Below are 22,967 nucleotides of genomic sequence, written 5' to 3'. Positions count from 1 at the left end.
CGACAGACAAAATGTTTAGCAACGGAATCCGACTACTGAATACAGCCCAGTTCATCCAGAGACACACGGCGGCCATTGTTGTTGAGGTCTGAGTTTATCGATATGATCATAGTCGTCCTCAGTATATTCTACACAGATGGTGTAAGCCCCAATTGACAGCACTCCTTGACCTTCTTCAAAATGCTTCAGTTGGGTAACTTTATATTCTCTGTCCATGCATCTATCATCGGCCCCTCTTTTCAACAAACGAATGCAGCTTTCTACACTAAATGCCAATGGCAAAATTCAATGATGACAAGTTTATACATCCTCATACTGTTCTTCACCAGCAACATAAGCAAAAGAAAACAATAGAAAGTGATTAAGAATTAGACAGTGGTTTCGTCAAGGGAACCACACTCCTAATCTGAAGTATAAACTCTCCAGTCAATACAAAGAACAATGAGTGTCCAATTGTATTTGATGAGGGAGAAAATATTCTGATACCCTGCCACACATAAATGTTTGACGAAACTTATGCTGGTGTGGGTGAAGGATTTTTGTTCCAGCAAGCACTAACTAACACAACTGATACCAATCAAGTCGTGAATGATGACGATGATTAACAGGGTGTTGCTGATTGGCACTCAACTGCCTACACTGTCCCTAGAGTTCAGGGCCTGTATTCACATGGCTTTTCAGATTGAAGTGACTCAAATCCTATTCTTTTGTTAATCCAATTTGAATCGGTTCATTTTCCTGCAGTCTGAACAGCCAAAAAGCACATGGAATCAGATATTTCAAGCCACATTTCGAACCACCTTCGTTTACATTTACATTTAAGTCATTTAGCAGACGCTCTTATCCAGAGCGACTTACAAATTGGTGCATTCACCTTATGACATCCAGTGGAACAGTAGTGCATCTAAATCTTTTAAGGGGGGGGTGAGAGGGATTACTTTATCCTATCCTAGGTATTCCTTAAAGAGGTGGGGTTTCAGGTGTCTCCGGAAGGTGGTGATTGACTCCGCTGTCCTGGCGTCGTGAGGGAGTTTGTTCCACCATTGGGGGGCCAGAGCAGCGAACAGTTTTGACTGGGCTGAGCGGGAACTGTACTTCCTCAGTGGTAGGGAGGCGAGCAGGCCAGAGGTGGATGAACGCAGTGCCCTTGTTTGGGTGTAGGGCCTGATCAGAGCCTGGAGGTACTGAGGTGCCGTTCCCCTCACAGCTCCGTAGGCAAGCACCATGGTCTTGTAGCGGATGCGAGCTTCAACTGGAAGCCAGTGGAGAGAGCGGAGGAGCGGGGTGACGTGAGAGAACTTGGGAAGGTTGAACACCAGACGGGCTGCAGCGTTCTGGATGAGTTGTAGGGGTTTAATGGCACAGGCAGGGAGCCCAGCCAACAGCAGGTTGCAGTAATCCAGACGGGAGATGACGAGTGCCTGGATTAGGACCTGCGCCGCTTCCTGTGTGAGGCAGGGTCGTACTCTGCGGATGTTGTAGAGCATGAACCTACAGGAACGGGCCACCGCCTTGATGTTAGTTGAGAACGACAGGGTGTTGTCCAGGATCACGCCAAGGTTCTTAGCGCTCTGGGAGGAGGACACAATGGAGTTGTCAACCGTGATGGCGAGATCATGGAACGGGCAGTCCTTCCCCGGGAGGAAGAGCAGCTCCGTCTTGCTGAGGTTCAGCTTGAGGTGGTGATCCGTCATCCACACTGATATGTCTGCCAGACATGCAGAGATGCGATTCGCCACCTGGTCATCAGAAGGGGGAAAGGAGAAGATTAATTGTGTGTCGTCTGCATAGCAATGATAGGAGAGACCATGTGAGGTTATGACAGAGCCAAGTGACTTGGTGTATAGCGAGAATAGGAGAGGGCCTAGAACAGAGCCCTGGGGGACACCAGTGGTGAGAGCACGTGGTGTGGAGACGGATTCTCGCCACGCCACCTGGTAGGAGCGACCTGTCAGGTAGGACGCAATCCAAGCGTCCTACCTCGTCTATCCTTTTGTGGACCCTAAGCGAGATTTGGTGGTGGGTCAATTTTTTTTGTGCCCCCCTATTGACGGTAGAGAGAAACAATTGTCTTTTAAAGGTTTTCCTGTAATTCTACATATTTTGCCATGGGGCGTAGAGAAAACATTGCAGTTTTAAAGGAAGTCTTCTGCAGTTCTACACATTTTGCCATGGGGCCGAGAGAAAATGTTGCCGTTTTAAAGCTAATTTCCTGCAATTCTACACATTTTGCCATGACTTATGCCAGCTGTAAATGAGATCTTGTTCTCAACTAGCTTACCTGGTTAAATTAAGGTGAAATAAAAATAAATAAAAAATGATATCTGAGTGAGAGTGACTAACAAAATCAATGAGGCCCCATGGAAGTCAGGGCCCCTGTGCACATGCCCTGCGTGCCCGGTTGGTATTAGGCAATGATTACAAGTTTAGATAACTGCCGAGACTAATTTACCAATCAATTTTAATTTGCTGACATGGCCAAGTGAGTGACTGTCAGCGACTGGCAAAACAAGATAAAAACTGCTGATGCACAAACAAATTTCAAACTTGCACTTTCTGTATTCTACTATTCTAACTCTCAACAGTAAATTGAGAGTCTGACTAAGTTCCACAAAAAAGATATACAGTATCAGTCAAAAGTTTGGACACACCTACTCATTGAAGGATTTTTCTTTATTTGTTCTATTTTCTTTATTGTAGAATAATATTGAAGACATCAACACTATGAAATATGGAATCATGTAGTAACCAAAAAAGTGTCAAATCAAAATCTATTTTATATTTGAGATTCTTCGAAGTAGCCGCCCTTTGCCTTGATAACAGCATTGCACACTCTTGACATTCTCTCAACCAGCTTCACCTGGAATGATTTTCCAGCAGTCTTGAAGGAGTTCCCACATATGCTGACCACTTGTTGGCTGCTTTTCCTTCATTCTGCGGTTCAACTCATCCAAAACCATCTAAATTGTGTTGAGGTTGGGTGATTGTGGAGGCCAGATCATCTGATGCAGCAATCGATCACTCTCCTTGGTCAAATAGCCCTTGCACAGCCTGGAGGTGTGTTTGGTTGTTGTCCTGTTGAAAAACAAATCAAATCAAGTGTTATTGGTCACATACACATGTTTATCAGATGTTATTGCGGGTGTAGCGAAATGCCTGTGTTTCTAGCTCCAACAGTGCAATAATATCTAACAAGTAATATTTAACAATTTCACAACATATACCCAATACACAGAATTCTAAGTAAAGGAATGTAATTAAGAATATATAAATATATGGACGAGCAATGTCAGAGCGGCATAGACTAAGATACAGTAGAATAGAATAGAGTACAGTATATACACTACCGTTCAAAAGTTTGGGGTCAGTTAGAAATGTCCTTGTTTTTGAAAGAAAAGAAAATAACATCAAATTGATCAAAAATTATGTGTAGACATTGTTAATGTTGTAAATGACTGAAAATGGCAGATTTTTTAAATGGAATATCTACATAGGTGTACAGAGGCCCATTATCAGCAACCATCACTCCTGTGTTCCAATGGCACGTTGTGTTAGCTAAGAAGCTAATTGATCATTAGAAAACCCCTTTGTTAGCACTGCTGAAAACTGTTGTCCTGATGCAATAAAACTGCCCATTAGACTAGTTGAGTATCTCGAGCAGCAGCATTTGTGGGTTTGATTAAAAGCTGAAAATGACCAGAAACAAAGAACTTTCTTCTGAAACTCGTCAGTCTATTCTTGTTCTGAAAAATGAAGGCTATTCCATGCGAGAAATTGCCAAGAAACGGAAGATCTCGTTCAACGCTGTGTACTACTCCCTTTACAGAACAGCTCAAACTGGCTCTAACCAGAATAGAAAGAGTAGTGGGAGGCCCCAGTGCACAACTGAGCAAGAGGACAAGTACATTAGAGTGTCTAGTTTGAGAAACAGATGCCTCACAAGTCCTCAACTGGCAGCTTCATTAAATAGTATATGGAAAACACCAGTCTCAACGTCAACAGTGAAGAGGCGACTCTGGGATGCTGGCCTTCTAGGTAGAGTTGCAAAGAAAAAGCCATATCTCAGACTGGCCAATAAAAATCTAATATTAAGATGGACAAAAGAACACAGACATTGGATAGAGGAAGATTGGAAAAAAGTGTTATGGACAGACAAATCTAAGTTTGAGGTGTTCGGATCACAAAGAAGAACATTTGTGAGATGCAGAAAAAAATGTAAAGATGCTGGAGGAGTGCTTGATGCCATCTGTCAAGCATGGTGGAGGCAATGTGATGGGCTGGGGGTGCTTTGGTGGTGGTAAAGTGGGAGATTTGTACAGGGTAAAAGGGATCTTGAGGAACGGATCTTGGGGAAGGCTATCACTCCATTTTGCAATGTCATGCCATACCCTGTGGACGGCGCTCAATTGGAGCCAATTTCCTCCTACAACAGGACAAAGACCTAAAGCACAGCTCCAAACTATGCAAAAAATATTTAGGGAAGAAGCAGTCAGCTGGTATTCTGTCTATAATGGAGTGGCCAGCACAGTCACCGGATCTCAACCCTATTGAGATGTTGTGGGAGTAGATTCACCGTATGGTACGTAAGAAGTGCCCATCAAACCAATCCAACTTGTGGGAGGTGCTTCAGGATGCATGGGGTAGAATCTCTTCAGATTACCTCAACAAATTGACAACTAGAATGCCAAAGGCCTGCAAAGATGTAATTACTGCAAATGTAGGATTCTTTGATGAAAGCAAAGTTTGAAGGACACAATTATTATTTCAATTAAAAATTATTATTTATAACCTTGTCAACATCTTGACTATATTTCCTATTCATTTTGCAACTCATTTCATGTATGTTTTGATGGAAAACAAGGACATTTCTAAGTGAACCCAAACTTTTGAACGGTAGTGTACATATGAGTAATGCAAAATATGTAAACATTATTAAAATGACTAGTGTTACATTTATTAAAGTGGCCAGTGATTTCAAGTCTATGAATATAGGCAGCAGCCGCTAATGTACGATTGATGGCTATTTAACAGTCTGATGGCCTTGAGATAGCAGCTGTTTTTCAGTCTCTCGGTCCCAGCTTTGATGCACCTGTACTGACCTCGCCTTCTGGATGATTGCATGGTGAACAGGCAGTGGCTCAGGTGGTTGTTGTCCTTGATAATCCTTTTGGCCTTCCTGTGACATCGGGTGCTGTAGGTGTCCTGGAGGGCGGGTAGTTTGCCCCCGGTGATGCGTTGGGCAGACCGTACCACCCTCTGGAGAGCCCTGAGGTTGCGGTTCAGTTGCCATACCAGATTGTGATACAGCCCGACAGGATGCTCTCAATTGTGCATCAGTAAAGGTTTGTGAGGGTTTTAAGGGCCAAGACAAATTTCTTCAGCCTCCTGAAGTTGAAGAGGTGCTGTTGCGCCTACTTCACCACACTGTCTATGTGAGTGGACCATTTCAGTTTGTCAGTGAAGCGTTCCACTTTCTCCACTGCAGTCCCCTTGACGTGGATAGGGGGGTGCTCCCTCAGCTGTTTCCTGAATTCCACGATTATCTCTTCTTTTTTTTTTACGTTGAGTGAGAGGTTATTTTCCTGGCACGACACTCCCAGAGCCCTCAACTCCTCCCTGTGGGCTGTCTCGTCATTCTTGGTAATCAAGCCTACTACTATTGTGTCGTCTGCAACTTGATAATTGAATTGGAGACGTGCGTGGCCACGCAGTCATGGGTGAACAGGGAGGACAGGAGGGGGATGAGCACACTTTTGTACGGCCCCAGTGTTGAGGATCAGCGAAGTGGAAGTGTTGATTCCTACCTTCATCACCTGGTGGCGGCCCGTAAGGAGGTTCAGAAGCCTGCTGCACAGGGTGGGGTAGAGACCCAGGGCCTCCAGCTTGACGGTGAGCTTGGAGAGTACTATGGTGTTGAATGCTGAGTTGTAGTCAACGAACAGCATTCTTATATAGGTATTCCTCTTGACCAGACGGGATAGGGCAGTGTGATGACGATTGCATCGTCTGTGGACCTGTTTGGGCGGTATGCAAATTGAAGTGGGTCTATGGTTGCCGGAAGGTGGAAATGATATGATCCTTGACTAGTCTCTTAAAGCACATCAGGATGACAGAAGTGAGTGCTACAGGGCGGTAGTCATTTAGTTAAGTTATCTTTGCCTTCCTGGGTAAAGGAACCATGGAGGCCATCTTGAAGCATGTGGGGACAGCAGACTGGGATAGGGAGTGATTGAATATGTCTGTAAACACACCAGCCAGCTGGTCTGCGCATGCTCTGAGGGACGCGGCGATGTATTCCGTCTGGGCCAGCAGCCCTGCGAGGGTTAACACGTTTAAATGTTTTACTCACGTCAGACACGGAGAAGAAGAGGGGCGCTGCAGTTCTTGTTAGCGGCTCGCGGCAATGGCACTATATTATCCTCAAAGCGGGCAAAGAAGGTGTTTAGTTTGTCTGGAAGTGTGACGTTGTTGTCCGTGACGTGGCTGGTTTTGTTTTTGCAGTTCGTGATTTCCTGTAGACCCTGCCACATACGTGTCGTGTCTGAGCCGTTGAATTGGGACTCCACTTTGTCCCTGTACCGGCATTTCGCTTGTTTGATTGCCTTGCGGAGGGAATAACTACACTGTTTATATTCAGCCAAATTCCCAGACCTTTTTCCATGGTTAAATGCGATGGTTTGTGATTTCAGTTTTGCGCGAATGCCGCCATCCATCCACGGTTTCTGGTTAGGGTAGGTTTTAATAGTCACAGTGGGTCCAACATCTCCAATGCACTTCCTTATAAATTCACTCACCGAGTCAACGTAAAGGTCGATGTTTTTCTCTGAGCCTGACCAGAACATATCCCAGTCCGCGTGATCAAAACAATCTTGAAGCATGGATTTCGATTGGTCAGACCTGCGTTGAATAGTTCTAGTCACTGGTACATCCTGTTTGAGTTTCTGCCTATAAGACGGTAGGAGCATGATGGCATCGTGGTTGGATTTGCCTGAAGGGAGGTCTTTGTATGCATCGCGGAAGTTAGAGTGGCAGTGGTGGAGTGTATTACCCCCGCACAAAGTGTAATCAATATGCTGATAGAATTTAGGTAGTCTTGTTCTCAAATTGGCTTTGTTAAGATCCCCAGCTACAATAAATGCAGCCTCAGGATATATGGTTTCCAGTTTACATAGAGTCCAGTGAAGTTCCTTTGGGGCCATCTTGGTGTCTGCTTGAGTGGGAATGTACACAGCTGTGAAGATAACTGACAAGAATTCTCTTGGAAGGTAATTTGGCCGGCATTTGATTGTGAGGAATTCTAGGTTGGGTGAGCAGAAGGACTTGAGTTGCTGTATGTTGTTATGATTACACCATGAGTCGTTAATCATGAAGCATACACCCCCGCCCTTCCTCTTCCCAGAGAGGTGTTAATCTCTGTCGGCGCGATGCATGGAGAAGTCCGGTGGCTGAACCGATTCCGACAACATATCCCGAGAGAGCCATGTTTCCATGAAACAGAGAATGTTACCATCTCTGATCTCTTTCTGAAAGGCAACCCTTTCTCATATTTGTCTACCTTGTTGTCAAGACACTGGACATTGGCAGGTACTATACTCGGGAGCGGTGTGCGATGTGCACGTTTACTGAGCCTGACCAGGAGGCCGCTCCGTCTGCCCTTTCTGCGGAGCCTTTGTCTTGGGTCAGCTTCTGGGATCAGATCCATTGTCCTGGGTGGTGGTCCAAATAGAGGATCCACTTCGGGAAAGTCATATTCCTGGTCGTAATGTTGGTAAGTTGGCGTCGCACTTACAGTAGTTCTACCCGGCTGTATGTAATAAGACTTAAGACTTCCTGGGGTAAGAAATAATACATAAAAAAATTAAAATACTGTCTAGTTTCCTAAGGACTCGAAGCGAGCCGACCATCTCTGTCGACACCATCAGAGGAACGCGTTCTTGTTGGCCGCGTTCCTCTGCCCAGACGTCGCTGATACGTGGCAGATCTTAAAACTCCTGGATAGGTATTTTACACATCAGCTTACAAATCATATGTTATAGCAATATGCAGCGAGGGGAAACCAAATCTTTTTGTAGACTTCGGCGCTTTCACCAAATTGGGCCGAAAAACAGTTAATTACTCAGAACTTCATTGTCTGTTTACAATGCACATTAGTGACATTTGCTGGTCAGCATTAAATATTTTAGATTTTAGATTCTTCAAAGTAGCCACCCTTTGCATTGATGACACCTTTGCACACTCTTGGCATTTTCTCAACCAGCTTCACCTGGATGCTTTTTCTTGAGGAAATCCTGAAGGAGTTCCCTCATATGCTGAGCACTTATTGGCTGCTTTTCCTTCACTCTGCGGTCCAACTCATCCCAAACCATCTCAATTGGGTTGAGGTCAGGTGATTGTTGAGGCCAGGTCATCTGATGCAGCACTTCACCACTGTCCTTATTGGTCAAATAGCCATTACACAGCCTCGAGGTGTGTTGGGTCATTGCCCTGTTGAAAAACAAATGATAGTCCCACTGCACGCAACCAGATGGGATGTCTTATTGCTGCAGAGTGCTGTGGTAGTCATGCTGGTTAAGTGTGCCTTGAATTTGAAATAAATCACCTACAGTGTCACCAGCAAAGCACCATCACACCTCCTCCTCCATGCTTCACGGTGGGAACCACACGTGGAGATTTTCCGTTCACCTACTCTGTGTCTGACAAAGAAGTGGCGGTTGGAACCAAAAATCTCAAATTTGGACTATTGCTAGTGTTTCATGGCCCAAGCAAGTCTCTTCTTCTTATTGGTGTCCTTTTGTAGTGGTTTCTTTGCAGCAATTCGATCATGAAGGCCTGATTCATGCAGTCTCCTCTGAACAGTTGATGTTGAGATGTGTCTGTTACGTGAACTCTGAACTCTTATTTGGTCTGCAATTTCTAAGGCTGGTAAGTCTAATAAACTTATCCTCTGCAGCAAAGGTAACTCTGGGTCTTCCTTTCCTGTGACGGTCCTCATGAGAGCCAGTTTCATCATAGCGCTTTATGGTTTTTACGACCGTTCTTGAAATTTTCCAGATTGACTGACCTTCATGTCTTAAAGTAGTGAGGGACTGTCCTTTCTCTTTGCTTATTTGTGCTGTTCTTGCCATAATATGGACTTGGTCTTTCACGAATTTGGGCTATCTTCTGTATACCACCCCTACCTTGTCACAACACAACTGATTGGCTCAAACGCATTAAGGAAAGAAATTCCACAAACAAAGATTTAACAAGGCGGCAGGTAGCGTACTGGTTAGAGTGTTGGACTTGTAAGCGAAAGGTTGCAAGATCGAATCCCTGAACTGACAAGGTAAAAATCTGTCGTTCTGCCCCTGAACAAGGCAGTTAACCCAGTGTTCCTAGGCCGCCATTGAAAATAAGAATTTGTTCTTAACTGACTTGCCTAGTTGAAAAAGGCACACCTGTTAAGTCAAATGCATTCCAGGTGACTACCTCATGATGTTAAGTGAGAGAATGCCAAGAGCGGGCAACGCTGTCATTAAGGCAAAGGGTGGATACTTTGAAGATATAAATTGGATTTGTTTAACACCTTTTTGGTTACTACATGATTCCATGTGTTATTTCATAATTTGATGTCTTCACTATTATTGTACAATGTAGAAAATAGTAAAAAATTAAGAAAAACCCTTGAATGAGTCCACAAACTTTTGGCTGGTACTGTATATGTGTATAAACCTTTTGGGTCGGGGGCCCCCTAGTGTCCGGGACCCTAAGCGACCGCTTTTGTCTGGTGCTGGCCCTGACCTTCCAAGGTGGTTTGAAATCAGATACAAATTTGATTCCTGGCCATGCGACTTGTGTCTAACGGTCAAATTTGATCTATTTGCCCTCGTGGTTTTTAAACTGCTATTTTACATATCTTGTTGCTTGCTAGTTAGTCGGTTGACAAGAACATGTATTGCTTACAAATGATTGAATGTGCTAGAAAGCTACCTAGTTGACTGCTGTGGCGAGCCAGAAAGGACTCGTATTGAAAATAGTTTCATTGTCATTTGAGGCTTTAAGTGTTCTAACACGATAATTTTTAACATTCAAAGTAACTGGGAACATCCATGGTAGGCTTTGACACCTTAGCTTGGAGAGTCAGCATTCCAAAAACAAATTTGTCACATACACATGGTTAGCAGATGTTAATGCCGAAATGCTTGTGCTTCTAGTTCCGCAATGCAGTGATCCAGCAGGTATGTTTCACTGGTCACATAAGGATATATGAATGAGTGATGGTACCCCAAAGCCAATTCCTCCTTTGGTCACCTTTCCTTCCAGTTCTCTGATGCCAATGACTGGAACGTATTGCAAAAATCACTGAAGCTGGAGACATATCTCCCTCACTAACTTTAAGCACCAGCTGTCAGAGCAGCTCACAGATCACTGCACATAGCTCAGCTGTAAATACCTCATCCCCATACTGTTATATATTTTTTGCTCCCCAGTAGCTCTACTTGCACATTCATCTTCTGCACATCACTCCAGTGTTTAATTTCTAAATTGTAATTATTTTGCCACTATGGCCTATTTATTGCCTTACCTCATTGGCACACTGTTTATACACTTCTATTGTGTTGACTGTATGTTTGATTATTCCATGTGTAACCCTGTTTGTGTCACACTGCTTTGCTTTATCTTCGCCAGGTCGCAGTTGTAAATGAGAACTTGTCCTCAACTAGCCTACCTGGTTAGAAAGGTGAAATACATTTGTTTTTTTAAGACAGATGTGAGCATTAGGCCTTGCAGTGTGAACAAGGCTCCAGTGCACTGATCTAAAAGGCAAAACCGATCCATTAATAAGCTGTTCTATAGTCCGAGGTGCTTTGGGAATATGGGCCTAGAACCCTAAGGCCATCGGCTGCGTTTAGACAGGCAGCCCAATTCTGCTCATTTTTTCACTCTTTGGCCTCTTGACCAATCCGATTTGAAAAAAATGTTGCGATTGGTCTAGACGAATTAGTGGAAAAAGAGCAGAATTGTGCTGCCCGTCTAAAAGCAGCCATATAATTTGTGTGAATTGGCACCTGATCATTTCTCATCTCTGGCATTTAAAAATCAGAACAGGTGCTGTGGCAATCCCGTAGCGCCTGCCCAACTAGATGCTTAAGCATTGCAACCAGTGGTTGTGTGCCACGTCATCAACAGTGCTGTATGGTTAGCTGATTTGTTAAATACATAACCAGGCATTTTAAGATCTGGCAGGTATCTGCAATGTAGTCGGAGGAACTTTCCATTCATTTTCAGGCTAGGCCTACACCACACTAAACCCAAACACTTGGGTTTTAGCACTAAATTATCCTTCTGGATAATATTGGAAGTCTCTCAAAAAAAGTGTCGGATTAAGGAAAAGGACCAGTTAGAAATGCCAGTGCCGGTTTCTGGTTCCAGTCCGCTAGTGGAGGTTGAGGGAAGACAGGAAACCATGGGTTTGATACCATTCCACTGCAGTTACCACAAGCCCGGTCTTCCCAATTAAGGGGCCACCAACCTCCTGTGCAGTCCACCCATTCCTCATACCCTTCATAGCAAGTCCGATGTCTCAGAATGCCCTGTAGCTTACATGCTCAATCAGGAACCTTGGGACAGAGTCACATTAATCCAGGATGTGATGTCTGGCTACGCAAACACCAATACAGACCAAAGACTAAGCTAGGAAATGTCAGTTGGCAGCAACAGGCCCTCACTTTTTTAACAAATGAAGGCAATATTTCAGATTACTCTAGCATGTAGTGCATAATGGCGAAGACAGAAAGTCAGTCGAAGTAGCATTAAATCATTTATTTTTCAAAGAGATTAACAGGCATCTCTTGAGATATCGTCTTAGTGTTGTGGTAGTCCCTTCACTGGTTGAGTTCGCCAGGAGCAGATGTGGTGCTTATGTCACTTTGTTGTAGGGTCATCCTCCTTGTGTGCTGGGACATCAGGACCGGCACCAACCTCAGTGAGTTGGTTGGGCTGCTGCTTGGAGCAAGTCTATTATGGGCCACCACGACAACAGCGCCTTCCAATTCTAGAAATTGGATAGTGGACTGGGAACATATCCCTTTATGAAACCACATCAAAAGCAGATATTTAAAAGTGATACTGGCAATTGCCATGTACAGGTTGACATTTATTGAGACGGTATTGTCCTGGAGGCAGAACTGAGCGATTTCCACTAGATGTGCCAGATGGAAAGTCAAAATTGGCTACATTGTAACAATGTATGCTTTTAATTTAATGTTAGGCATTAGGGTTGGCAGTGAGGTTAATGTTAAAATCATATTTTATTACTTTGTGGCTGTGCCAGCTAGTGAACATTCTGCAGAGCCATCCCAATAAGTGCTAACCTGCTTGCCATGTGCAGGTTATTTCCCTCTAAAATAGCAGTACCATCATCCCATACATACCCTTTCAATAGGTTCCAATCTCATACTGATCCTCCTCTCCACCCAGACACTCTTTCTCTGTGGTAACCTCAAGGTCTCCAATGGGCTCAGGTGTAGGAATCAACTCAGGGTCTGGAGTGGCCTCCAGCTCTGAGAACAGACGATTTAGCACAGAGCCTACATGCAATTATCATTCATTCAAAACAGTAACGTACTGTCATTACCTCGTTGGGCGATTAGTTCCTTCTGCCTGATGAAGCCATCATATGTTGCAGAGCTAACGAGACCGTGCTTGTTCTTGGGTCCGACCCTTGGGCCCAAGGGACTAACCTCATTTTGGGATTGGGCGAAATAAGGTCCTGGAATTAAATGTAACAGATTAACACAGCCAGGGTTGGCAGAATTGCTAGCCTATAGGGATAGGAAAAGACAGGTGTCCGAAGTGGCACCCGATGACCTACAGAGTGCACTACTTTTGACCAGTGCATCATGGTCTGGGCAATAGTCTAGACATCCTGGTTGCCTCCCACACATTTTAAAAACTGGCTTTACACTTCTGTACGTACTAGAATGCAAGTTTGGCATAGAGGCCTATGTCACTACCGTAACCTGTGTGTAGTTATTCTGACCCTCTCTGCCTAGTCAATGCCATTTGATCTGCTGTTGTGCTAGCTGATTTGCTGTTGTCTCACCTGCTGTTTTAGCTAGCTCTCCCAATCAACACCTGCGATTACTGTATGTCTCTCTCGAATGTCAATATGCCTTGTATACTGTAGTTCAGGTTAGTTATCATTGTTTTAGGTTACAATAGAGCCCCTAGTTCCACTCTTCATACCTCTGATAGCTCCTTTGTCCCACCTCCCACACATGCAGTGACCTCACCCATTACAGCCAGCATGTCCAGAGATACCTCTCATCACCCAGTGCCTGGGCTTACCGCCACTGTACCCGCACCCCACCATAGCACTGTCTGCGCATTATGCCCTGAATATATTCTACCATGCCCAGAAATCTGCTCCTTTTATTCTTTGTCCCCAACGTTCTAGGCGACCAGTTTTGATAGCCTTTAGCCCCGCCCTCATACTACTCCTGTTCCGCGAGTGATGTGGAGGTAAACCCAGGCCCTGCATGTCCCCAGGCACCCTCATTCGTTGACTTCTGTGATCGAGAAAGCCTTGGTTTCATGCATGTCAACATCAGAAGCCTCCTCCCTAAGTTTGTTTTACTCACTGCTTTAGCACACTCTGCTAACCCTGATGTCCTTGCCGTGTCTGAATCCTGGCTTAGGAAGGCCACCAAAAATTGAGATTTCCATACCAAACTATAACATTTTCCGTCAAGATTGGCAGTTCTAAGGGGGAGGAGTTGCAGTCTACTGCATAGATGACCTGGAAAGTATGACATTACTTTGCAGGCTCATACCCAAACAGTTTGAACTACTCATTTAAAAAATTACTCTCCAGAAATAAGTCTCACTGTTGCCGCCTGCTACCGACCCCCCTCAGCTCCCAGCTGTGTCCTGGACACCATTTGTGAATTGATCGCCCCCCATCTAGCGTCAGAGTTTGTTCTGTTAGGTGACCTAAACTGGGATATGCTTAACACCCCAGCAGTCCTACAATCTAAGATAGATGCCCTCAATCTCACACAAATCAAGGAACCCACCAGGTACAACCCTAAATCTGTAAACAAGGGCACCCTCATAGACGTCATCCTGACCAACTGGCCCTCCAAATACACCTCCGCTGTCTTCAACCAGGATCTCAGCGATCACTGCCTCATTGCCTGTATCCCCTACGGATCCGCAGTCAAACGACCACCCCTCATCACTGTCAAACCCTCCCTAAAACACTTCTGCGAGCAGGCCTTTCTAATCGACCTGGCCCGGGTATCCTGGAAGGATATTGACCTCATCCCGTCAGTTGAGGATGCCTGGTCATTCTTTAAAAGTAACTTCCTCAGCATTTTAGATAAGCATGCTCCGTTCAAAAAAATGCAGAACTACAGACCTGACTGCCCTCGACCAGCACAAAAACATCCTGTGGCGGACTGCAATAGCATCGAATTGTCCCCGCGATATGCAACTGTTCAGGGAAGTCAGGAACCAATACACGCAGTCAGGAAAGCCAAGGCCAGCTTCTTTAGGCAGAAATTTGCATCCTGTAGCTCTAACTCCAAAAAGTTCTGGGACACTGTAAAGTCCATGGAGAACAAGAGCACCTCCTCCCAGCTGCCCACTGCACTGAGGCTAGGTAACACGGTTACCACCGATAAATCCATGATTATCGAAAACTTCAACAAGCATTTCTCATCGGCTGGCCATGCCTTCCTCCTGGCTACTCCAACCTCGCCGAACAGCTCCGCCCCCCAGCCTCTCCAGGTTCTCCTTTACCCAAATAGCAGATGTTCTGAAAGAGCTGCAACACCTGGACCCGTACAAATCAGCTGGGCTTGACAATCTGGACCCTCCATTTCTGAAACTATCCGCCGCCATTGTCGCAACCCCCATTACCAGCCTGTTCAACCTCTTTCAGATCGTCTGAGATCCCCAAGGATTGGAAACCTGCCGCAGTCATCCCCCTCTTCAAAGGGGGAGACACCCTGGACCCAAACTGTTACAGACCTATATCCATCCTGCCCTGCCTATCTAAGGTCTTCGAAAGCCAAGTGAATACAGGTCACTGACCATCTCGAATCCCACCGTACCTTCTCCGCTGTGCAATCTGGTTTCCGCGCCGGTCACGGGTGCACCTCAGCCACGCTCAAGGTACTAAACGATATCATAACCGCCATCGATAAAAGACAGTACTGTGCAGCAGTCTTCATCGACCTGGCCAAGGCTTTCGACTATATCAATCACCATATTCTTATCGGCAAACTCAGTAGCCTCGATTTTCTAATGACTGCCTTGCCTGGTTCGCCAACTACTTTGCAGACAGAGTTCATTGTGTCAAAATCGGGGGGCATGTTGTCCGGTCCTCTGGCAGTCTCTGGGGGTGCCACAGGGTTCAATTCTCGAGCCGACTCTTCTCTCTGTATATATATATATATCAATGATGTTGCCCTTGCTGCGGGAGATTCCCTGATCCACCTCTACGCAGACGACACCATTCTGTATACTTCCGCCCCTTCCTTGGACACTGTGCTATCTAACCTCCAAACGAGCTTCAACGCCATACAACACTCTTCCGTGGCCTCCAACTGCTCTTAAACGCTAGTAAAACCAAATGTATGCTTTTCAACCGTTCGCTGCCAGCACCCGCACGCCCGACTAGCATTACCACCCTGGATGGTTCCGACCAAGAATATGTGGACATCTATAAGTACCTAGGTGTCTGGCTAGACTGTAAACTCTCCTTCCAGACTCATATCAAACATCTCCAATCTAAAATCAAATCTAGAGTCGGCTTTCTATTCCGCAACAAAGCCTCCACTCACGCCGCCAAACTTACCCTAGTAAAACTGACTATCCTGCCGATCCTCGACGATGTCATCTACAAAATAGCTTCCAATACTCGACTCAGCAAACTGGATGCAGTTTATCACAGTGCCATCCGTTTATACCACTGCGACTTGTATGCTCTAGTCGGCTGGCCCTCGCTACATATTCGTCGCCAGACCCACTGGCTCCAGGTCATCTACAAATCCATGCTATGTAAAGCTCCGCCTTATCCCAGTTCACGATGGCAACACCCACCCGTAGCACGCGCTCCAGCAGGTGTATCTCACTGATCATCGCTAAAGCCAACACCTCATTTGGCCGCCTTTCGTTCCAGTTCTCTGCTGCCTGTGACTGGAACGAATTGCAAAAATCGCTGAAGTTGGAGAATTTTATCTCCCTCACCAACTTCAAACATCTGCTATCTGAGCAGCTAACCGATCACAGTCTATCGGTAAATAGCCCACCCAATTTATCTAACTCATCCCCATACTGTTTATAATTTACTTTTCTGCTCTTTTGCACACCAGTATCTCTACCTGTACATGACCATCTGATAATTACTTCAGTGTTAATCTGCAAAATTGTGATTATTCGCCTACCTCCTCATGCATTTTGCACACAATGTATATAGACTTTATTTCTACCGTGTTATTGACTTGTTAATTGTTTACTCCATGTGTAACTCTTTTGTCTGTTCACACTGCTATGCTTTCTCTTGGCCAGGTCGCAGTTGTAAATGAGAACTTGTCCACCTGGTTAAATAAAGGTGAAATAGATTAAATAAAATCCACTCTAATTCATACAAAATAGTAGCTAGCAAGATGGAGATCAGGTATTTTTAATGAGTGCATTATGCAAGTGGCTAGTTTGCCTCAACTACCTTCACTAAAACCACTGCAAAGGTATTCCCTGCAAAATTTTGTTTCAAATCATGACCTCTGCCTCGTGATTTGTTGGGAGAAGTTGCCAAACGAGTCAGTCATTGAAACCAGACCCTAGTCACTGCTGTTGCCTAGGGTTGGGTTCTCAAGACTACCTGTTCAAAGGTAGTGCACTACATAAGGAATAAGATTATGCCATGTCAGAGTCGAATTACCTCTCTTGAAGTCCATGCCACGCCAACGACTGCCAGGTGATACGGGCTTCCTGTCCCCTGTTGAGGAAGGGAAGCCAGGTATATCGATACCTCCACTCGTCCGTGGAGATAGAGGTGTACTCTTCTGTTTACTTGGGAGGACAATCATGGGGCCCAAAGTAGTATCCTGGTCCCATACTAAAAGGACAACACATTAAACACATACATTTGCAGTCAAGACACTCAATTAGTCTTCCCTCAATTTCCATATTGGAGAAGGTCCCGCCCCTGCAATGTGTTTTGAGGAGGTGGTGATGGAATAGAGGGATTAAGATGTCAAATACACCTTTCTTGGCCTTCATCCCAATACTCGAATTGTCACCAGAGGCTGGGGGTTTGTTGCGGTAGACACGAGGTTCAAGTTGGCTACCACCTAGTCTTGGACTGAGGGGACGTTGTGCTGGAGCTTGATCAACCCCCTTCTGTCTACTCAGGCTTGGACAACGCCCACATAGCAAATCATTCTCATCAGCAGACCTCCATCTGAAATGTATGAAAGATCTACTCATGGACCAAGAACACACCACTTTTTTAAAAAGCTATGGTTATTCCAGTGAATAGGTCACAGCCCAGTAACAGTAGCTAAGGAAATGTGACTTATCCCACCTGCCATCAATGAAGGAGCATGCCTTGTTGCTAGGCTCTGCATGGTCCATGACAGGGACTGCCATAAGGTGGCAGGTGATGTACAGCTGTGAAAAACAGGATAAGCAAAACAAAGATGCAGAATCACAGTAGCCTACATAATGTCTGTAAATTATGTTACTGTAGAATAATGTAACTACAATACCCATAATGGCCTCTACAACATTGTTTTTATTAAATACCGCCCTCACCTCTGCCCTGTCCTCCTGGTAGAACCTAAAGGCATCAATGTGGAACCAGAGCTTGTTGTCCTGGGTCCTACGCATGAAACCAGAGCGGGAACCAGGCAGCTGGGAATCCGTCAAGCACCTGGAGGGAGATAATATTAAAATACATATTGGGGCATCTTCCTTAGTAACCAATTAAGAAGTCTAAGAAAATAGTTGACTACTTTAAAAATGGTGGAAGCCCTCAAATGGCATATTCTATCGTTCTCTACGGGCCAGCCGGATAATAGTCGTTCTAAGTCATTCCCCCCCCCCCTGCTTACCCATCACTCTCAATGAAGACATATCTGGGGACAGAGTTGCTATCAGGGTCCAGTGTGGCCACACAGCTGCTAACAAAGACCCTGAGCCTGGTGTGGTGAGCAACCCTGACAGACGCCTCAATGTTGATGGGATCACCCAGGAAGTAGACTCCAGAACCCCGCTCATAGAGCCAGTCACCTGGAAAGGAAATGGCAGTAAAAACAGACCTGCAAGCGATGCGTTTCAAAGTTACGAACACGAGTCGCTATTAAAACTACCACGGCTCAACTAGTGGGCATCTAATAATGGATTAAAATGAGGACCATGTTTAGGAGGCAAACTGTATAACGTTGCAGATAGAAGTGTCCCCAATAACAGTTGTCTGATGTGATTCCGTATTTTGCATGTCAGAGGGGCATGTGTGCTACATAGTACATTTATAGCTGCCTGCGGCTATGGAACCCTGACCTGTTCACCGGACGTGCTACCTGTCCCAGACCGGCTGGTTTCAACTCTGGAGACAGGAGGAGCAGTAGATACTCTCAATGATCGGCTATGAAAAGCCAACTGACATTTACTCCTGAGGTGCTGACCTGTTGCACCCTCGACAACTACTGTGATTATTATTTGACCATGCATGAACATTTGAACATCGTTGCCATGTTCTGTTATAATCTCCAGCCGGCACAGCCAGAAGAGGACTTGCCACCCCTCAGAGCCTTTCCTAACCACCGTGTTTCTACACCTACATTGCGTGCTGTTGTAAGAAGGGCTATATAAATAAATGTGATATCTGAACATTCAATTCACAGGTTTTACCAAGCTTCTGGGAGAGCGCCATTGTATCCTTTTGATTTATTATCTTAATGGTCAACAAAATTGTACCCTGCAAAATGCAGCCCAGGATGTATATACCCACTTGTCATAAGCTTCAATGAGAACTGCAGGGTGTCTTCGGCAGACACTGTGGCGGTGAAAGGGATCCAGGTCGGCTGGAGAGAAGAGCTGTCCAAACTGTACTTCCTGAAACAGAAAGTACAGACCGGTAAATACACCAATAGGTCAACGCAGGATTCCTATGACCGTCATACAACAGTATAGCCTAAACTCACCTTTCATAATGACACTCAATTGGGATTACAGCACCAGTCATTTGAATAACGCCATCTGGTGTGGTTCTGGGTGTATATCTGAGGAGGTTTGCGTAGATCAATGAGTCTTCGTTCAGCTGTGGAGTCACAAAGCAGCATTTAAGAGAAGGTTGTTTCAAGAAGTCAACTACTGAATTTTTTTATGTATATATTACCATGTACTTGGTTCCACAGTCTGAAAGTGGTGCAAATATTCTGTACTCATCTCCGGCTGCTGAAGCTGTAGCCTTACACGGCTCTTGGTCTTGGTACTGTTCAACTCCAAGTCGCAGGTCATCCACGTCGATTAGATTACCGAGTTTAAACAGATCAGCCTTCACTACGATCTCCATGTAGTCTGAATGGCACGTCACAGCGACAGTTTCTACTCGAACTGGCCTTGAAACTGTTTGTTGGAGTGGAGGCTGTTTAAAGCGTGGACGATTGTCAAATTGCGGTGTTCGCCTTGGAAGTTGTTGCCATGTGTCAGTGCTAGAAGTATATGACAAAGCAGGAGAGATTAAGAAGTTTTCCACAAGTAAAAACCAAACCAGTTGCTTGAACAATAACCTGAGCGTGTTTGCCATCATGAGTCCCATGCCAACAACTAATGTGACTCTGTAGGTTAGAGGACAGCGTGCCTCTGCTATGCTACAATTGATGAAACTGAGGTAGCTTTTAACAACCAACCAGGCTGCACACCTGGGCTGGATTACGCCCTAATTTGGCCTTGCATCTGATTAGTCAAGATCTTTAATTGGCACGCATGTTCAAATCAAATCACATTTTATTTGTCACAAACACATGGTTAGCAGATGTTAATGCGAGTGTAGCGAAATGCTTGTGCTTCTGGTTCCGACAGTGCAGTAATATCTAACAAGTAATCTAACAGTTCCCCAAAAACCTCAACTAATACACACAAATCTAAAAGGGGTGAATGAGAAAATGTACATATAAATATAAGGATGAACAACGGCCAAGCGGCATAGGCAAGGTGCAATAGATGGTATAAAATACAGTACATAAATATGATATGAGTATTGTAAGATATGTAAACATTCTTAAGTGGCATCGTTTAAAGTGACTAGTGATCCATTTGTTAACGTGGCCAGTGATTGGGTCTCCATGTAGGCAGCAGCCTCTCTGAGTTAGTGACTGCTGTTTAGCAGTCTGATGGCCTTGAGATAGAATCTGTTCTTCAGTCTCTCGGTCCCAGCTTCGATGCCCTGTACTGACCTCCCCTTCTGGATGGTAGCGGTGTGAACAGGCAGTGGCTCGGGTGGCTGTTGTCTTTGATGATCTTTGTTTGCCTACCTGTGACATCGGGTGCTATAGATGTCATGGTGGGCAGGTAGTTTGCCCCCGGTGATGCGTTGTGCAGACCGCACCACCCTCTGGAGAGCCTTGCAGTTGAGGGCAAGCAGTTGCCGTACCAGGCTGTGATACATCCTGACAGGATGCTCTCGATTGTGGATCTGTAAAAGTTAGTCAGGGTTTTGGGTGACAAGCCACTTTTCTTCAGCCTCCTGAGGTTGAAGAGGCGCTGTTGCGCCTTCTTCACCACACTGTCTGTGTGGGTGGACCATTTCAGTTTGTCGTTGATGTGTATGCCGAGGAACTTTCCACTTTCTCCACTGGTGTCCCTTCAATGTAGGTGTTGGGGTGGGGGGGCTCCTTCAGCTGTTTCCTGAAGTCCACGATCATCTCTTTTTTTTGTTGACGTTGAGTGAGAAGTTGTTTTCCTGACACCACACTCGTGGTGCCCTCACCTCCTCCCTGTAGGCTGTCTCGTCGTTGTTGGTAATCAAGCCCACTACTGTTGTGTCGTCTGCAAACTTGATGGTTGAGTTGGAGGCGTGCTATGGCCACGCAGTCGTGGGTGAACAGGGAGTACAGGTGGGGGCGGTGCACGCTTCCATGCGGGGCCCCTGTGTTCAGGGTCAGCGAGGTAGAGATGTTGTTTCTTATGTTCAACACCTGGGGGTGGCCCGTCAGAAAAGTCCAGTACTCAATTGCACAGGGCGGGGTTGAGGCCCAGGGCCTCCAGTTTGACGATGAGCTTGGAGGGTACTATGGTGTTAAATGCTGAGCTGTAGTCAATGAACAGCATTCTTAAATAGGTATCCCTCTTGTCCAGATGGGATAGGGCAGTGTGCATTGTGATGGCGATGGCGATTGCATCGTCTGTGGACCTGTTTGGCGGTATGCAAACTGAAGTGGGTCTATGGTTGCCGGAAGGTGGAAATGATATGATCCTTGACTAGTCTCTTAAGTTAAAGCACTTCAGGATGACAGAAGTGAGTCATTTAGTTCAGTTATCTTTGCCTTCCTGGGTACAGGAACCATGAAGGCCATCTTGAAGCATGTGGGGACAGCAGACTGGGATAGGGAATGATTGAATATGTCTGTAAACACACCAGCCAGCTGGTCTGCGTATGCTCTGAGGACGCGGCTAGGTATTCCGTCTGGGCCAACAGCCCTGCGAGGGTGAACACGTTTAAATGTTTTACTCACGTCGGCCACGGAGAAGAAGAGTTGCGCCTCAGTTCTTGTTAGTGGCTCGCGGCGGTGGCACTATATTTTCCTCAAAGCGGGCAAAGAAGGTGTTTAGTTTCTCTGGAAGCGTGACGTCGTTGTCCGTGACGTGGCTGCTTTTCTTTTTGTAGTTCGTGGTTTCCTGTACCGGCATTTCGCTTGTTTGATTGCCTTGCGGAGGGAATAACTACACTGTTTATATTCAGCAAATTCCCAGACCTTTTTCCATGGATAAATGCGATGGTTTGTGCTTTCAGTTTTGCGCGAATACCGCCATCCATCCATGGTCTCTGTTTAGGGTAAGTTTTAATAGTCACAGTGGGTCCAACATCTCCAATGCACTTCCTTATAAATTCACTCACCGAGTCAATGTATAGGTCGATGTTATTCTCTGAGGCTGACCGGAACATATCCCAGTCCGCGTGATCAAACAATCTTGAAGCGTGAATTTTGATTGGTCAGACCAGCGTTGAATAGTTCTCGTCACTGGTACATCCTGTTTGAGTTTCTGCCTATAAGACGGTAGGAGCAAGATGGCATCGTGGTTGGATTTGCCTGAAGGGAGGGCTTTGTATGCATCGCGGAAGTTAGAGTAGCAGTGGTCGAGTGTATTACCCCCGCGCAAAGTGCAATCAATATGCTGAAAGAATTTAGGGAGCCTTGTTCTCAAATTTGCTTTGTTAAAATCCCCAGCTACAATAAATGCATTCTTAGGATATATGGTTTCCAGTTTACATAGAGTCCAGTGAAGTTCCTTTAGGGACATATTGGTGTCTGCTTGAGGGGGAATGTACACAGCTGTGAAGATAACTGATGAGAATTGTTTTGTAAGGTAATATGGCTGGCATTTGATTGTGAGGAATTCTATGTTGGGTGAGCAGAAGGACTTGAGTTGCTGTATGTTGTTATGATTATACCATGAGTCGTTAATTATGAAGCATACACCCCCACACTTCCTCTTCCCAACGAGGTGTTTATCTCTGTCGGCGCGATTCATGGAGAGACCCTTTGGCTGAACCGATTCCGACAACATATCCCGAGAGAGCCATGTTTCCGTGAAACAGAGAATGTTACAATCTCTGATCTCTCTCTGGAAGGCAACCCTTGCTCGAATTTCGTCTTCATTGTTGTCAAGACACTGGACATTGGAGAGTAGTATACTCGGGAGCGGTGGGCGATGTGCACGTTTACGTAGCCTGACCAGGAGGCCGCTCCGTC

At 45.4% G+C, this 22,967-nt stretch overlaps 1 protein-coding gene across 2 annotated transcripts; it reads right to left on the bottom strand.

The window, feature by feature from the left end:
- Nucleotides 1–11,838: 11,838 nt before the first annotated feature.
- On the bottom strand, nt 11,839–19,873 carry LOC115116759 (zona pellucida sperm-binding protein 3-like). 2 transcript variants are annotated; one of them, XM_065020418.1, is made up of 11 exons: nt 19,391–19,873; nt 19,197–19,312; nt 19,004–19,107; nt 18,105–18,282; nt 17,806–17,923; nt 17,576–17,661; nt 17,256–17,452; nt 16,931–17,107; nt 12,617–12,751; nt 12,414–12,542; nt 11,839–12,067 (listed from the first exon to the last, which is right to left on the bottom strand). In XM_065020418.1, exons 1-10 carry the CDS (start codon nt 19,811–19,813, stop codon nt 12,418–12,420), a joined length of 1,659 nt encoding a protein of 552 aa, XP_064876490.1. In that variant the 5' UTR covers nt 19,814–19,873; the 3' UTR covers nt 11,839–12,067; nt 12,414–12,417. The 2 variants fall into 2 exon arrangements, with proteins under 2 accessions (XP_064876490.1, XP_064876489.1); XM_065020417.1 differs by having other exon boundaries at nt 11,839–12,053.
- Between the last annotated feature and the right edge of the window lie 3,094 nt (nt 19,874–22,967).

This window comes from Oncorhynchus nerka, linkage group LG7 (genome assembly GCF_034236695.1).
Source record: "Oncorhynchus nerka isolate Pitt River linkage group LG7, Oner_Uvic_2.0, whole genome shotgun sequence".
NCBI lineage: Eukaryota > Metazoa > Chordata > Actinopteri > Salmoniformes > Salmonidae > Oncorhynchus > Oncorhynchus nerka.
Note: the sequence above shows the minus strand (reverse complement) of the source record. Positions and strands in the feature narration are given on the sequence as shown.

Coding starts and splice junctions, on each gene's coding strand:
- LOC115116759 (XM_065020418.1), bottom strand. CDS start 19,813: ATGGGACTCATGATGGCAAACACGCTCAGGTTATTGTTCAAGCAACTG. Junction 18,283..19,003: donor CTCATTGAAGCTTATGACAA/GTGGGTATATAC, acceptor TTTCCTTTCCAG/GTGACTGGCTCTATGAGCGG. Junction 17,108..17,255: donor TGGGATGAAGGCCAAGAAAG/GTGTATTTGACA, acceptor TTGTCCTTTTAG/TATGGGACCAGGATACTACT.